This window comes from Taeniopygia guttata, chromosome 7 (genome assembly GCF_048771995.1).
Source record: "Taeniopygia guttata chromosome 7, bTaeGut7.mat, whole genome shotgun sequence".
NCBI lineage: Eukaryota > Metazoa > Chordata > Aves > Passeriformes > Estrildidae > Taeniopygia > Taeniopygia guttata.
Window position 1 is genome coordinate 3,012,123 of NC_133032.1, and position 14,383 is coordinate 3,026,505.

The following is a 14,383-nucleotide window of genomic DNA, read 5'->3' on the forward strand; positions in this document are numbered from 1 at the left end:
TGTCATGGTCAGCAATAATACTGGGTTAGAGGGAGAAATTGGAGATTTGTGGCTTTCAGGGTGGACATTGATTTGGTACTGTCTGGGTATTGCTCTTCCCATGGGAAGTGGTGACTGGCTGCATTTACTTTGCTTAATGGGGGAGTGGGGGTTTTGCCTTTCTGTATTACAGTGTGTATTTATTTCCATCCACGAGTTTTCCTTTCTTCTTCCTATTTCCTTCCCTGTCGCAGTGTGGGGAAGGGAGTGAGCCAGTATCAATGTGTGTGTGCTTGGCTAATGGCTGGAGTCAGCCCACCACAGAGAGCAAGGTGTGGCTGAGAAAAGTATAGACCTGGGACTTTGAATGAAACAATTCTGGCTTTGAGAAGAGATTTGCTGTTTCTGCACAGTGCCTCAGAGGCCACCGTTGAGGAACTTGTGACTGTGGTGATGGGGGATATCCTTAGAGAAGTGGCTGGAAACATGCTCAGCGTGGAGAGGCAGCGTGTTCAGGAGGAACGGCGCAGAGTGGAGGAGGAGAGGTGAGGCACTGCTTTGGCTGTGGGGCAGAGTGGGCTAGGTAGACCCCAGACAATGTAAGGACAGCTGGTGCCAGCCTGAGTCCTTGTGCCTCTGCTCAAGGCCCATGTCTTTCTGCCACGGTGGCAGGACAGGCTCACCTTGAACTCCCCTGGGATTGTACAGGCAGGGTTCTCCTCTGCATTGTCAGGTGATCTGCAGGTTAGCATCTTGGTCACCTCAGAGCCATGGTGAAAATGGTGGGTGGGAAATTTAGGAACTTTTATTTACCCAGAGCTTCCAGAGAGGGACATGCATTTGCTGTATGCAGGAGCTTTTCCTTGAGTGAGCTACTTGTTTGTAGCTTATTGGGGTAAGAATAAATAGAATTCTAGAATAGTTTGGTTTGGAAAGGACCATAACGATCATCTAGTTCCAAGCCCCAGCCATGGGCAGGGATGGCACTCACTAGATCAGGTTAAGGTGTTTTTGAGGGAAACCTGGCACTATGCAAAGCTGTTTATTTAAAACACAGATAGCAGGAAATAATTGTAGGCAAATTAGCTGTTTGGCACTGCATGTAGTGCTTGTGTAACTAAGCAGCATTTTTGCCAATGTAAATTTTTTCTTTGTCCTCCCAGGCAAAAGCAGGAAAGAGAAGAGTTAATAAAGCAGTTGAGCCAGTTGCTGGGTATGGAATTAATGGAAGAAGTAATAAAGGAGAGTGTTAAAGAAGCTTCAGTCAACGAGTTAAGGTATGTACAATGTGCTGCATGCATGTACATGTAATTTGCTTTTTCAAGGGTTTCCTATGTGTCATGGACTTCCCTGTTTGCATCTCAGCCCACTGAATTGGCATTTGCTGGATGTGTTCACCTTAGCAGTCTTGGTTTGTTTTATTTGGAATCAGATGTGCCTTAGAAAGAGACTGGCAAGCCCGGATTGCCCGGTGTTCAGAAGAAGTGTGTGGCCACTTCATGGAGCTCTTTCTGCAGGATGAGATTTTCCAGATTGCTAAAGAAACGCTTCAGGAGCTCCAGTGTTTCTGCAAATACTTAAAACGGTGAGTTACCACCCTGGGACACGGCTGCTTCACTTGGGAACATTGGCATGGAGCAGTTAACAGATGGAACTACCACTGTCTGGTTGTGTTCTTTTTGAGACAGTTTTTTCTGTTATATCTCCATGATAAGGGTAGACCTTACAGTCTTACTACCAGCCTCTGCTAAATTATGTTGGGAGGGGATCACATCTTGTTGTAGTAGGTAATGAGCTTGGTAGGAGATTCCAGCTTCCTTCCGTCTAGAAACCTGTAGTAGTTTATCCTTGCATTGTTTCTGCTGATCACTGGTTTTCCTGCCCATATGCTCAGTGTATTGTGGTCGTTGTGCTCATTATAAAAATACCTGATGACAGAGGTCTGCGGAAGAGTTCATGAATGGGACCTATTTATCTGTTGTTCTCCAAAGGTGGAGGGAAGCAGTGGCAGCTCGGACAAAGTTGAAACGTCAGATGAGGGCATTTCCAGCTGCTCCCTGTGGCTTGGATTCCAAACATCAACTGAAAGCACTGTCCCCCAGTGCAGAGTGGCCTATAGGCATGGAGAACTTGTGCAAGAGATTTGTAAACCTGGGGAATGGAGGAAAGCTAGGAATCTCTTGCACGAGGTAAGGGATACTTCCAGTGGCATCAGTAGGAAATCTGGTTGATTTTTGGAAGATAAGTTACCAAAAATTCTTTCATTGTGAATGTTAGTTGGTTTGCAGAACTGTTTATTCTTAAATAGCTTCCAAAATACTTTCTCCGTAAATGTCATGGCCAAGACTGAAAATCCAAAAAAATTCTTCTGCTAACAGCAACATTCTGAGGCCTCTGTAATATTTCCCAGGCCTCAGTGTTCTTATATTTGTTTAAAGTATGTGTTTTATACACATACTTATATGCATATACATAAAATATACAGCCAAGAATATTTTGTTTCCAGGTTGAACTTCCTGAGAAACAAGACAGTGCATGAAATTAAAGTTCAGCACTTCTACCAGCAGTTGGTAAGGTAGGCTGGGGTTTGGTTCTTGTTTTCTTTAGAAGCAAGCTGCAGCAGATATGCCAGAGATACCAGAAGTGGCCAGAAGGTATGGCTAACCATGCCTGAATGTCTGCTTGCAGCCTTGCTTCTGGGAGTATTTTGGAATAAGGGGAACAGGAAAGTCATAGAATCATTGGATGATCTGGGTCGGAAAGGACCTTAAAGATCATTTTGTTCATTCCATCCCCCTGCCGTGGGCAGGGACACCTTCCACTAAATTAATGAAGGTGTTGGGTCAGATGATTCTCCTGGGTGTAATTTTAAGGATCTGATGGGTATTATGGGGTGTGACTTTGTACCTGGATGGGATGGGGCCTGGGATGGGCTATGGGGGGAGAAGAGTAAATGAGCTATCAGTGACCTGGCTTGTGGTTGGAAAATACTGATTGAGATGTTTGAACTGTAGCAGAAGACCTGGCTTCCCATGGCTCCTCATGCTCTCCTGGCCTGGGTGTGTGTTGGATCAGTGTGGAAGTGAAGCAGTACACATATCTCCTGAAATCCCCAGAGTAAGGCTCATGTGTCAGGTTTAGCAGCTGCAGTTCTTGAAGGATGAGCAACAGACCCAGAGAATTAACTGGTCAATGTTGTAACTGTCAGTGCAAGACAGACATTCCTCAGCTGGGAAAGAGCCCTGGGGTGGAACTTTTCACCAGTTCTTGTGCCTCTCTTTAAGTGATTTAGCTTGGACTCCCCTGGATCTTGTCTCGTTAATCACGGAACATATTCCAGTTCAACAAGAACAGGTTTTTTGGAAGGTGCTCTTGGTTTTGCCCAGTGATGATGAATATTCCAAGGATGATCCCAATAGGTATGTTGAAGAGTTGGTTGCTGGGTCCCTTTCTCAAACAGGGCAGACTTCTTTTATTTAGCTAGAAGAAGATTAGTAGTACAGTCCTTGATGTAATTTTTCCTGTACCATGTCAGATTTCCACCTTTTTTTTTTTTTCCTTCAGAGCATTCTAAACAATATAGCTGTAATTTATTACAGTGACCTGTATTTTTCAACATTGTTTAATTACTTTTGCTCATACTGAAAACAAAACCTTGATAGATGACAATTTCCTTTAAAATATATAGCTATTTATTACGTCTATTTATAATAACCTAAATATATAGGATTATGATAGATTGTGCTATGTTAGAGGTGCTGATACTAAAACTCTAAAATGCCAGTTTCAACAACAAAACCCCCCAAAGCCCTGTTTTTTGTTTGCTAGGATACTGGTGGATTGGCTGAAAGCCAAGTTTATGGGACACAGAAGTGATGAGAAAAATGCTTCACATACAGAAAGCAAAATTCAAACGCTGACGTTATTTAGTTCTCCTGGCATGCAGGGGACCAGAAGCATTAAAGTCAGTGTATGTATAAAGGTAGGTGAGAACAAGTTAATGATGTCTAAGAGGCTATAAGAGCAAGGTGGGCTCTTTTTCAGTGAATATTGTGTCCTGTCAGATGGATGGATATGATACTGGGAGGTTGTCTTGGTTTGAAAAGACAGGTGTCCTCTAAGAAAGGCAGGAGCTTCCCTTGAAATGGAAAATGCAAACCCCCTCCCTCCAAATTATTATAATTTTGAAATTAAGGGCCTCTCAGGCAAAGATATGGGAGTAGGAATAACAGTTCTTTATTAGGAAAAAATAAAAATAAAAGAGAATATAAAAATGAAATGCAGTAATACAAAAATAACAGTGACAGAATATGACCTGGCACCTTGTTGGTCACCCTATGTGGCACTGATAGCAGTCTGATTAAATGATGGCTGCAGTTTTCCTGGAGTGACAGATGTGGTTTTGTTAAAGCTGTGATCCTGTAGAAGGGTGTAGTTTTCCTCTGAAGATCCAGTGGTGGTGTAGATGGGCCTGGTCTTCCTCAGGGAATCCAGTGGGAAAAGCCTGACTGTGGTGTTGCAAATCTCAGATTATATTCAGGTAGGAATGCTTGGCTCCTCCCCCTGGGCAGAGCATCTCACAATGGGATGATGTAATTTTATCAGCCATGCAGTGACACTCAATAGCCCATGAACAGAAGAGATCTCCTGGAGGGAGGGCTGGTTATGGAGGAGATAAAGAAAACTGCATGGCCCAATAAACAGAAGATAACACCCCATGTCTAACAGATGGCAATAAAATAAATATCCCCACATAGCCACATCTTGCATTTCCAACTTAAGACAGAGGGATAGAGGGTGTTGAAAAGGTCTGAAAAAAGATGGAGTTTTTTCTTTGTTTTCAATCAGATGAGAAATACCTGTAGTAGTAGAACAGGAATCATCAATTCCTGATCCCAAAGCAGGTGCTGAAGGGCACTTCAGTGCTCAGCTCACTTATTGGACACATCCATGCTGGCCTGACAACAACTTACTGTCTTAGGTTGTGTAGAGCTCCTGGAAAAGGATGTCAAAGCTGAATGGCAGTGACAATAAACTGCAGATTTTGCTGTGGAAATAGCTTTGTTTAGCTACATTATTGTTGTCATCTTTGTTGCCTGTCCAGGTGGCACATGGTCTGCTCTCTAACTCGGAGCTTGATTTGGCTGAGACACAAAAGGACTTGCTTGGGACCAGTGGCCTCGTTCTTCTCCTGCCCCCCCGAGTTAGCAGTGAAGATATTGCAGAAGATGATGTTTACTGGCTTTCAGCTTTACTGCAGCTGAAGCAGCTGCTTCAGGCCAAACCTTTCCACCCGATAGTTCCCTTGGTGGTTCTAGTCCCCAGTCAGAAAGAGAAGGCTGTGGAGAAAGAAGTAGAAGATGGTATGTAATTGTTTTTGTGTCTTGAAACAATGAATATTTAGGGCTGCCCGAAGTAGAAGTGTTGTGACTAGTTCAGCCTCTCTCCCTTTAACTGTAACCAGTTAAAGCAAGAGTGAAATACAGTACATCCCAGAGCTTTCCTAAAAATCTTAAGGCCTTAAGAGCTCACCAGTTTTGGCTTCCAGTTTTCTTTCACAAACAGTATTTGATCCTGAGAGTCTGTGGGCAGAGATGGAGGGGAGCAGCAATGCCGTGAATGTAATGCAGAGCATGTGGCCCAAGGACATGTGTTCTTACTCTGTGTACCTGATAAGTTTTCTTATTTTTTAAGGGTTGATGCTCCAGGACTTGATTTCAGCCCATCTTATTTCAGACTACACCATTGTAGAGCTCCCAGGCTCTGTCAATGACTTAGAAGGCACCAGAAGGGTAAGAACAGCAAGATGCAGGAATTATTTTCCCTTGTTTGTGACTGTTCTATTTGCACTGACCAGACATCAGTGGCATTTGCTACAAGAAAGAAAAAAAAAAAAAAAAAAAACCAAAAAAAAAACAAACTGAAAACTGCACTGAGACCAAAATTCATGGATTATTTAAACCCACTCTTTTCTGCCCTGCCTGTATTGCTGTCCAACAGAGGAGTGCTGGTGGTGGGTAAACCATTTTATCCTTAAGCTCTTAGTCCTAAAATGCTGAAGACCATTTGTAGCTGTTGTGCTGCTGTGAGATCATCCAGAGTTATCCCATCTTGGTGGATATGACTGAGATGCCTCTACCTCTCATGTTCTGGAATTCGATCATACAGATCTCTCCCTGACAAGCCCAGAGTGATGCTCCCCCACAAACCCTCACAACTTAGGTCTGCACTTCAAGGACTGCCATGATCTGACATAACACAGTCACCCTGGGCTAATTTCTGTGAATTTGTTCAATTTTTCCTGGATAAGTTTTCAACAACCCCAGCATCCTGCAGCAGGGAATTCCACTGCATACCTGTACCTCATGTAAACAGCCTCTTCTTTGTTCCTGAGCTTGCTGTGTGGAAATTCAGTTTGTGGCCACCTAGCTGGAGAATTACTGTTGTAAATATAAGTATGATAATGCCTGATTTATTTGCCTTTTGCTGCCTATTCTCTTGGAGAATGTTATTCAAACTTAGGGTTGAATCCTTTGTGTCCCGATGACTGCAGAGCAGTTTCCAACCCTCCCTCTTTGTGTGTTGTAGGTCTCTAGAGCTGTAGGCTGGCTGGTGTCCCACTGTCCTGCCTCCCTTGAGCTCTGCAGCCAGACCCTTCAGGAGTACATTGAGGATGGGATTGATGGAGAATTTGGCAAGCGTTTCTACCATGACTGGAAGGAGAGGCGTTTAGCTGGGCTGCCATCCCAGGAGCCTGGGGTCATCATAGAGCTCTACAACAGTGTGCTGCAGTTCCTGTCAGATGTGGCATCCTCAGAGCACTTTTATGACTTGTCTTGGCCTGTCACAGAGTTTTCAGAAGCAGGGGGTAACAAGATGTTGCCCCACCTGCAGTGGAACATGCCAGATCACCTGGCTTGGCTGAGGAAGGCTGTGCTGTCCTTCCAGATCCCATACCTAGATCTGCCTCCTTTAGGTGGTAGGTACTTCACACTCTAATATCTTCTTGGAAGCACATTGTTCTCCAAGATATGCCTGTGCAGTGTTGTTTCTGTCACAAATTCTTGCAATTTACTTTGATTTTTTTTTTTTTTTGGTTCCACAGCTCCTTGGCATCCTGTTTGCCATATGATTTTTCAGTATGTCTCTCAGATTGCAAGTTCTTCCCACACTCAACCACTGATCCAGTCTCAGGTGGAGAATCTGCTGAGCAAAACTTACCAAAACTGGAAAACCAGAACAACTGGGAACTCAGATGAAGATGGACCTTCTGTTGATGAGATCCCTTGGGATTGTATCTTGGCAGTCTGTATTGATCATAAACTGAGAGACTGGAAACCACCCAAACTGCCTGTTGCTCCAGGTATTGTATCCTCCTGCAGTATGGATGATGCTTCTTTTGTGATGGTATTTAATACACTGCCAGTGGTGCCTTTCCATATGGCAGCAAGTGATGTGTAGCAGGCAGCTGTGGTCCTGCTGTGTTCTGCATGTGTCTTCCCGTTGGAGCGTGTATTTAGTATTGGTTATGGCTTGACTTGATCCTGTGACAACAAATGTGGCTCTGGTTAGAGTCTTTCAGCCTTGCCCTCCCAATGGGAGAGGGTTTGAAACAAGCAAAGGCCAAGAGTTACCCTTCAGAAGCTGTGTCAGCAGGGAGGGCAGGCTGCCACAGTTAATCATCACTTCTATTGATTAATGAAGAGTGTCCCGGACTCTGAAATCTACTTGAAAGTGAACAATTCATCTTGCCCCAAATTGCCTTTTTAATAATGAGCTTTTCTTCTGAAGGAGAAAACCTGTGCAAATTATAAACGTTGGGTTTGGGTTTATTCACAGAAGCTATAAGCAAAGATGGTCAGATTCGTGTGTACTTCTTCAAGGGGCATTTAGAGAACTACAGCGTGCCTTTCTCGTGGGATCAAGCCAGGCTGCGGACACAGGAGGAGATCCGGCAAGGCCATGAGAGGTGAGGTGGCCTGCAAAGTGCTGAAAAGTAGCATTTGGCATCCTCCCAGAACCTTCTTGTGTACATCTCCCTAAAATGATGTACAAGGCTGTGCTGAAACAGAGTAGGAAGTAGATTTTATTTGTACAGGGTTACTCAGCTCTCAGAGAAGTGGATTGCTTGGGGAGTGCTGAAAGTGTAGAAATTAACTTCTGCCAAAAAAAAAACCTGCTGCTGAGGCTTTGGAGTTGTGCAAAGCATGGTGGGAAAACAGTGTGAATCTGAGAAAATGATAGGTTGAGGGGGAAGGATGCCTTAGAGCTGTGTGGCATTAAAGTGTTTGAGATGTCAAGTCTAGCTCACTTCCCTAGCCATGTTCAGATGGAAGCCATTCTCTCCCCTCTTGGAAGCTTAGCTGCAGCTCTGTTCTCTAGTGGGTGAGGTTTGGGGTGAATCCTATGCTCATGTCTGATTAATTCCTCTCTAATCCCATGCACAGGTGGTGCTGTGTTGGACCCTGGGACAAGGGCATTATTTCTCTAAATGATCACTTCTCACTCCCTGCTATTTCCAAGCTTCAAGCTGAGAGGGAAAAATCAACACACTCATACCAATTCGTGTGGTTTTGTTTATTGTTTTTTTCCTCCCCTCTTCAGATCAAAGATAAAATATCCCAAGTCTTATAAGAAACCCTACAGTTTCTCCATGGTGCCAGGTCAGTATGACTCTGGCATGCTGCCACGTCAGGAAGTGAGTGTTCCCAGTACAGATGAATTCAGAGACACATCTTTGGCCCAGGAGCATCTGTTGGCACAGTTGCAACTGGAAAAAATAGAAAACAAGAGGTAAGTTCCCAGAGCAGCATATTTTCCTTGCAGCTTCAGCCTAGGGTTGTAAACCATTTGTGACTTTTATGGAATAGCGAGTTAAACTGTGCTAGAAAAGAACCCAGACTGTCTTGAGTTCCATCTGATTTCATCAAGCATTGGTGCAGTTCCCTCCTATTACCTGCTCGCATCAGGGGAACAGTCCAGGATGGTATAAATTCTTGGACTTCTCAGGAATGGTTGGAAACTCTGTGGTCAGTCATGCCACCAGAACTGAAGCAATACAGTGGTCTGTGTGTCCCCCAGTGTCACAAATGCCCATAAAGTCCTCTCTGGGATGTCAGTTTGTAGCAATGAAGATCACAAAGATGAAGAACTAAACCTTTTGAGGTTAGTCCAGGAGGTTTTTGTCTCTTCTGCCTTCCCATATGTTTAGTCTCTTCAGTCTGTGTGGCTCCTCTCTGTACCACAGTCCTCTGTGATGAATTTTGATAGCTGCAGTGGGGCACAACAGACTGTTTTGAATATGGCTGTGGAAATCAGATCCTTCTGAATCCAAAAAACCTCTTAGAGTAATGCACTGGTTACAGGGACAAAGCCAGGCTGCCATCTGACTGGTGCTCTTGCCCTTCCCATCCAGGTTTGAAGAGCAGCTGCACCAGTATCTAGCTGAGGATATGGAGCCCCTTGAGGATCTCCTGGGTCTTCCTCTCTACCTCCCTCAGTCTCTGCTCTCCACCCCAGCTGCCACTTGCCCCTTGGTGAAGAGTCCCATGTCAGCTGCTCAAGAGGTAAGAGAAGGCAGTTCTGAGCTAAACTAAAGGTCTGAGGAGTGCAGTAGCTGCAAAACCTGTAGTGGGAATTATCTTGGGAGAAAGTCTGTCTCATCTCTTTTCCTTCTGCCCAGGCTGGGAGTCAGGAGAAACACAAAATTCCAGAGATGGAGCAAAGCTCTGCGCTGTCGGACAGACTCAAACACCTCCAGCAGCTGCTCAGAGCCACCAAGGAGGCTGAGGCTGCCTCTGAGCTCCACCTCTCTGCTCTGGTGGACATGGTGGACATTTGAGCAAAGCTGAGACATGGAGACTCAAGAAAGAAGTCCAGGTCCAGGTGATTGAACAGATGCACTCCTCGGCACGTTCCAGAACAAGCAGCTGTTCTCCTGGGATGAGAACATGGAGCAGCCATGGGGCCTGGGGCCTTTTCACATGCCTGAAGTGCACAGGGTGAGCATGTCATGGATGGTCTGGAACTCCCTCCTTTTCTGCTCCACAGGCACAGAGACAAGTCAAATGCTTTTTCTTGGAGGGCCTTAAATGACAGTGCTGGTTTTTCTTTCTCCCAGCTCTCATTGTGGGTAAACACAGCTTCATCAGGTTCAGTTATAGGGTAGCATGGACCCCTGGGAATATTGGAGCAATTTCTGTCCATAGCCACAGTCCCTGAAATGTTACGTCAGTCTATGCTTCCTTCGTGCAAGAACTGCCTTGCAGCAGCACTGTGGTTTGAAATTCTTATTGTTTCTAGAAATGTCAAAACATTAATTCTCAAGTTGGAGCAGCACTTGGCCATGATTTTTGTGCTTCTTATTGCTCAGTGCAAATCCAGAAGGATTTTTGTTGTTCTGGGCCCAAGTTCTATTTTATTCAATGTTTTCAGCATTAAAATTAGGTGAAGTGCTTATTCCACAGATTCCATGTCGTGCTGGAGAACAGGATGCTTCCTTCAGTCTACAGTAAATAGCTATGGAGAAACAATTTTCCTTTGGTTTTGGAAGAGCAAATAGCCTGCATTCTACAGCATTTTAAAAACTTTTGGAAGTTGAAGGCCTTTGGTTTGGGTTTAATTTCGTGTAAATAATTTGAAGATGTATTTCATGTCTGCAGTACTCCTAAACAGTTCACCTTTTTCTTATAAAATCAGCCAATTTTTCTCAAACAGAACCTTCTGCCAAGTTGAATATGAATGACTGCACTAAACTGATTATCTTGCGTGCCCAACGCAAGTTGAAATCCTCAGTAGTCTGAAACTGTCAATTGCCTTCCAAAAAAGTAATTTTACAGTTTTTAAAAATAGCATTTCATTTGTAGTATTTATCTTAAACCCAAAATAGCAATAGTAGCTTGATGCTAAGTTGAAATAAATTTAAATTAGAAAGGGTGTGCTTTAAGGCCGTTCCCGCTCCATGTGCAGTTATGTTGTTTAACTCCTTCTGTGTGAAGGGAAGCCTGTGCTCTGCTTTTGATGTTGTTTACGTGAAATTCAGCTGTCAAAACCCAACAGAGCTTTGGGAGCGTGGCTCATACTATTTGCTGTAAATTGTATTTTGTACCTAATAAAATTTTTAGTGGCTTGAAAGGTGCGTCATTCCTCTGTAAAAGCTCATGGTGTGGAATGCTCTCTCGGGGGCAGGGCACGGGGAGGGGTGGCTCCTGTCTGGGGTACCAGTGCGGGGGGCTGCTCTCACTCCCGGCCTCTCCCAAATTGTTTATCTGTGGATGGAGGACCCGGGGCAGCAGCAAAATCCCGACGAGGGTGGGATTCGAACCCACGCGTGCAGAGCACAATGGATTAGCAGTCCATCGCCTTAACCACTCGGCCACCTCGTCCTGCCGCGCGGCCTCCGCGGGATCCGCCCGGCCCGCGCCTCGGCCTCCCCGCGCCCTGAGGGGCCCGCGCTGGGCGCTGCCCGCCGCGGGGCCGGGCGGAGGCCTCGCTCGTGTCCGGGCCGGCCGCGCTGCGGGGCCACGGGGAAACAAGAAAAGACCGCAAAAAAACCCAAACGCTGCCCTGTCCGAGGCTCGAGACCCTCAGATTTTGAGACTGACGCGCTGCCTACTGCGCTAAGAAGACGCTGAACTGCGCGGCCGTCGGACCTCGCCGGTGACGAGACCGGGACCGGCTCCGCGGCAAGGCGGGAAGGGGCTGCGGCGGCCGCGCCAGGCCGGCAGGGGGCGACAAGGTTCCATGGCGGGACGAGGTGGCCGAGTGGTTAAGGCGATGGACTGCTAATCCATTGTGCTCTGCACGCGTGGGTTCGAATCCCACCCTCGTCGAGGTTTTGCTGCCGCGCGGAAGGAGCTGGGGACCCTCGGGGCGCGCTCGGGTCCTTGCAGCACATGGGGACTCGGCGGGGGCGGAGGGGAAATGGTACCCGCAAGCGCCTGGTCTACACTGGTGTCTGCATCCTCCCCATGGCCCAAAGTCACCCGTGCCCTGCAGATTTTGCAAAGGGGATGGCAGAAAAAATTGATGTAGTGTCTAAAGGTCTTTATGTGGAGGGGCGGGAAGTCTCTTATCCGAGACTCATGGAGAAGAAAGCACTTAGAAATCCTTACATGAGTGATTACTGCTGAAAGTGGCTTTTGAGCAGTCAGGTGATAACCTTCCAAAACGTAGCGTGCAATAGGGAAGTAAACTGGGACAAAGGAAGTGTGCAACTGTGAATGGATACGGTGGATACTGTGGTGAGAGCAGGTATAGGGGAGAAGGTATAGGAGAGTTTTTCCCATCAGACTTGGTAATTATGCCTGTTCATTGTTACTGGGAAAAAAATGCGGCAAAGTGGGCAAAAGGCAAAGTGCAAATCTGATCCTGGATGTGGTAGGAGTCCAGAGGGGCAGAGGAAGGTGCCCTCAGCCACCCTGAGGCCCCACTGGCACCAGGATGCTGGGTGTGGCTCTGGAGGATTTACCTGGAGAGGGATCCAAACAGCTTCCTACTTCCCACCCAGCGGGGATTAGCCCTCTCCTATGGCTCATCCTGGCCACTGGGAAAGGTACCTGAGATGTTACCAGATCTCTCCAGCCAGCCCTGCCAAGTGTAGGAACCTGGAGGGTGGGCTGTCAGCTGGGCAGCCATGGCAAGGGAAACAGATCCTGATGCTGCTTGTAGGTCTTGCAGGCGCCATGGGGCAGGAGCAGGTCCTGGGTGGGAGGGACTTCTTGGTGAATTTTTATGTCCAGTGGGGGACCCTAAAATAAGCTTTCAGTAAAAACGTGCACCCGCATGTTGGGAAGGGTAAATAAATATGATTGAGAACCACAATAGTACAGCCAGGACGAATATAACGCTCCCTACTGGCTGGACAATGCCCTCACTTACAGAGGGGTCCAAAAGCCAAATGGACTGTTCTATCTCAGCCCCAAAATGTATGGTTCACCCCACACCTGTAACCCTCCCCTGAAACATCAAGTGCCTGTGACCCCATTGGCCCAGGTCTTGTTCCAGCCCACCTTGAAGCCCCCTGATAAGGGGTCTCCGGGGGGCTGGACGCCCTCTTGGATCTTCCCCTCTCTTGGATCTTCCCCTCTCCTCCTGGAACTTCCTCCGGGAGTCCCTGCTCCCCTCTTTGTCTCTCCTCTCCCCCATCACCTCAGGCCCAGCCACGTGCTGCTACACAGCACGAGGCAGGGCCACAATGCATCCTGAATAAACCTCATCCCCCAGGAGCAACCAACAGAGATCTCGCTTATATTCACCCCAATCCGTCCGTGGAACCCCCCATCAATGTCTTTACACCCGCATTGCTCTGAATCAGCACCGTCATTGTGAGGGACAAACAAGAGTAGTGGGGAAGCCCCAGCAGTGCCCCGAATTTGTGCCAAGGAGGAAAACTAGACTCCCAGGTGCCACAGGAAGTGGAATCCAGGATCTCCTGTTTACTAGACAGGTGTTTTGACCAGCTGAGCTGGGGCCCTCACCTGCCCCACTGCCAGGGGTGCCCCATGGCCACAGACACAGCCCTTCCTATGCCATCCCCATCCCGCTGCCAGCTCGAAAATAGTGTCACTCTGCAGGACCAATGGGTTGGGACTCCAGGGATGGGGAACAGCCCCCTGTGATGCTCCGTGCGCTAATCTAAACTCAAAGCTCTGCGGGTATCGCTGTGGGGTGAACATGGATGGGTATCCCTGTGGGGTGAACATGGATGGGTATCCCTGTGGGGTGAACATCGATGGGTATCCCTGTGGGGTGAACATCGATGGGTATCCCTGTGGGGTGAACATTGATGGGTATCCCTGTGGGGTGAACATCGATGGGTATCCCTGTGGGGTGAACATCGATGGGTATCCCTGTGGGGTGAATCGATGGGTATCCCTGTGGGGTGAACATCGATGTGCGGGTCCTATCGGGCTCTGCACAGCCCAGGCGAGAGCAGGGTGGTGATGCCCAAAACAAAGGGCTCGTCCGGGATTTGAACCCGGGACCTCTCGCACCCTAAGCGAGAATCATACCCCTAGACCAACGAGCCAGGGTGCAGGGCCTGTCCCGCGCCCCGCCCTCGCCTGGCCTGGCCGAGGGGTGAAGGCGTTGGAGTTGAAATCCAACAGGGATTTCCTCCGCAGGTTCGAATCCTCCTCACAGCCATGGGTTTTACCCAACGCCCTGGTACACCCAAGTCCTAGGAAGAGCTTGATACAGGTGAGCGTCACGAACAGCCACACCGCCCTAAGCTCCACCCTTCTCCCTCTCGCGGGCTTCTCCAATATTTGCATAACAGAGGTGGAACATCCTGAGGATGTTGGGTGGATGACTCCTCATAGCCCTGTCCCACATCTATGGGGGAGCAGTGTACCCTGCCTGATTTGTCTGGGTGTGAGATTTGCGTTTTAAGTGCAAATGGTTC

The 14,383-nt window shown here is 47.3% G+C and overlaps 1 protein-coding gene and 3 non-coding genes across 5 annotated transcripts in view; 2 read left to right on the top strand and 2 right to left on the bottom strand.

Annotated features, from left to right (window-relative positions):
* Positions 1-11,112, top strand: part of MCM3AP (minichromosome maintenance complex component 3 associated protein) — a 23,517-nt gene extending 12,405 nt beyond the window's left edge. For both annotated transcript variants that reach the window (XM_030277025.4, XM_030277026.4), the window contains exons 14-28: positions 393-524; positions 1,143-1,256; positions 1,412-1,564; positions 1,971-2,168; positions 2,486-2,554; positions 3,264-3,398; positions 3,808-3,961; positions 5,084-5,342; positions 5,674-5,771; positions 6,568-6,958; positions 7,085-7,342; positions 7,819-7,948; positions 8,584-8,772; positions 9,395-9,545; positions 9,662-11,112. In XM_030277025.4, the coding sequence (XP_030132885.4) occupies positions 393-524; positions 1,143-1,256; positions 1,412-1,564; positions 1,971-2,168; positions 2,486-2,554; positions 3,264-3,398; positions 3,808-3,961; positions 5,084-5,342; positions 5,674-5,771; positions 6,568-6,958; positions 7,085-7,342; positions 7,819-7,948; positions 8,584-8,772; positions 9,395-9,545; positions 9,662-9,820 (2,590 nt within the window). In that variant the 3' untranslated portion in view covers positions 9,821-11,112. The remainder of the gene's footprint in view (positions 1-392; positions 525-1,142; positions 1,257-1,411; positions 1,565-1,970; positions 2,169-2,485; positions 2,555-3,263; positions 3,399-3,807; positions 3,962-5,083; positions 5,343-5,673; positions 5,772-6,567; positions 6,959-7,084; positions 7,343-7,818; positions 7,949-8,583; positions 8,773-9,394; positions 9,546-9,661) is intronic.
* A 169-nt stretch (positions 11,113-11,281) lies between these two features.
* TRNAS-GCU (transfer RNA serine (anticodon GCU)) lies at positions 11,282-11,363 on the bottom strand. The gene has a single exon. It is a non-coding gene; the product is annotated as a tRNA-Ser (tRNA).
* A 365-nt stretch (positions 11,364-11,728) lies between these two features.
* On the top strand, positions 11,729-11,810 carry TRNAS-GCU (transfer RNA serine (anticodon GCU)). Its single transcript has one exon. It is a non-coding gene; the product is annotated as a tRNA-Ser (tRNA).
* A 2,126-nt stretch (positions 11,811-13,936) lies between these two features.
* On the bottom strand, positions 13,937-14,008 carry TRNAP-AGG (transfer RNA proline (anticodon AGG)). Its single transcript has one exon. It is a non-coding gene; the product is annotated as a tRNA-Pro (tRNA).
* Between the last annotated feature and the right edge of the window lie 375 nt (positions 14,009-14,383).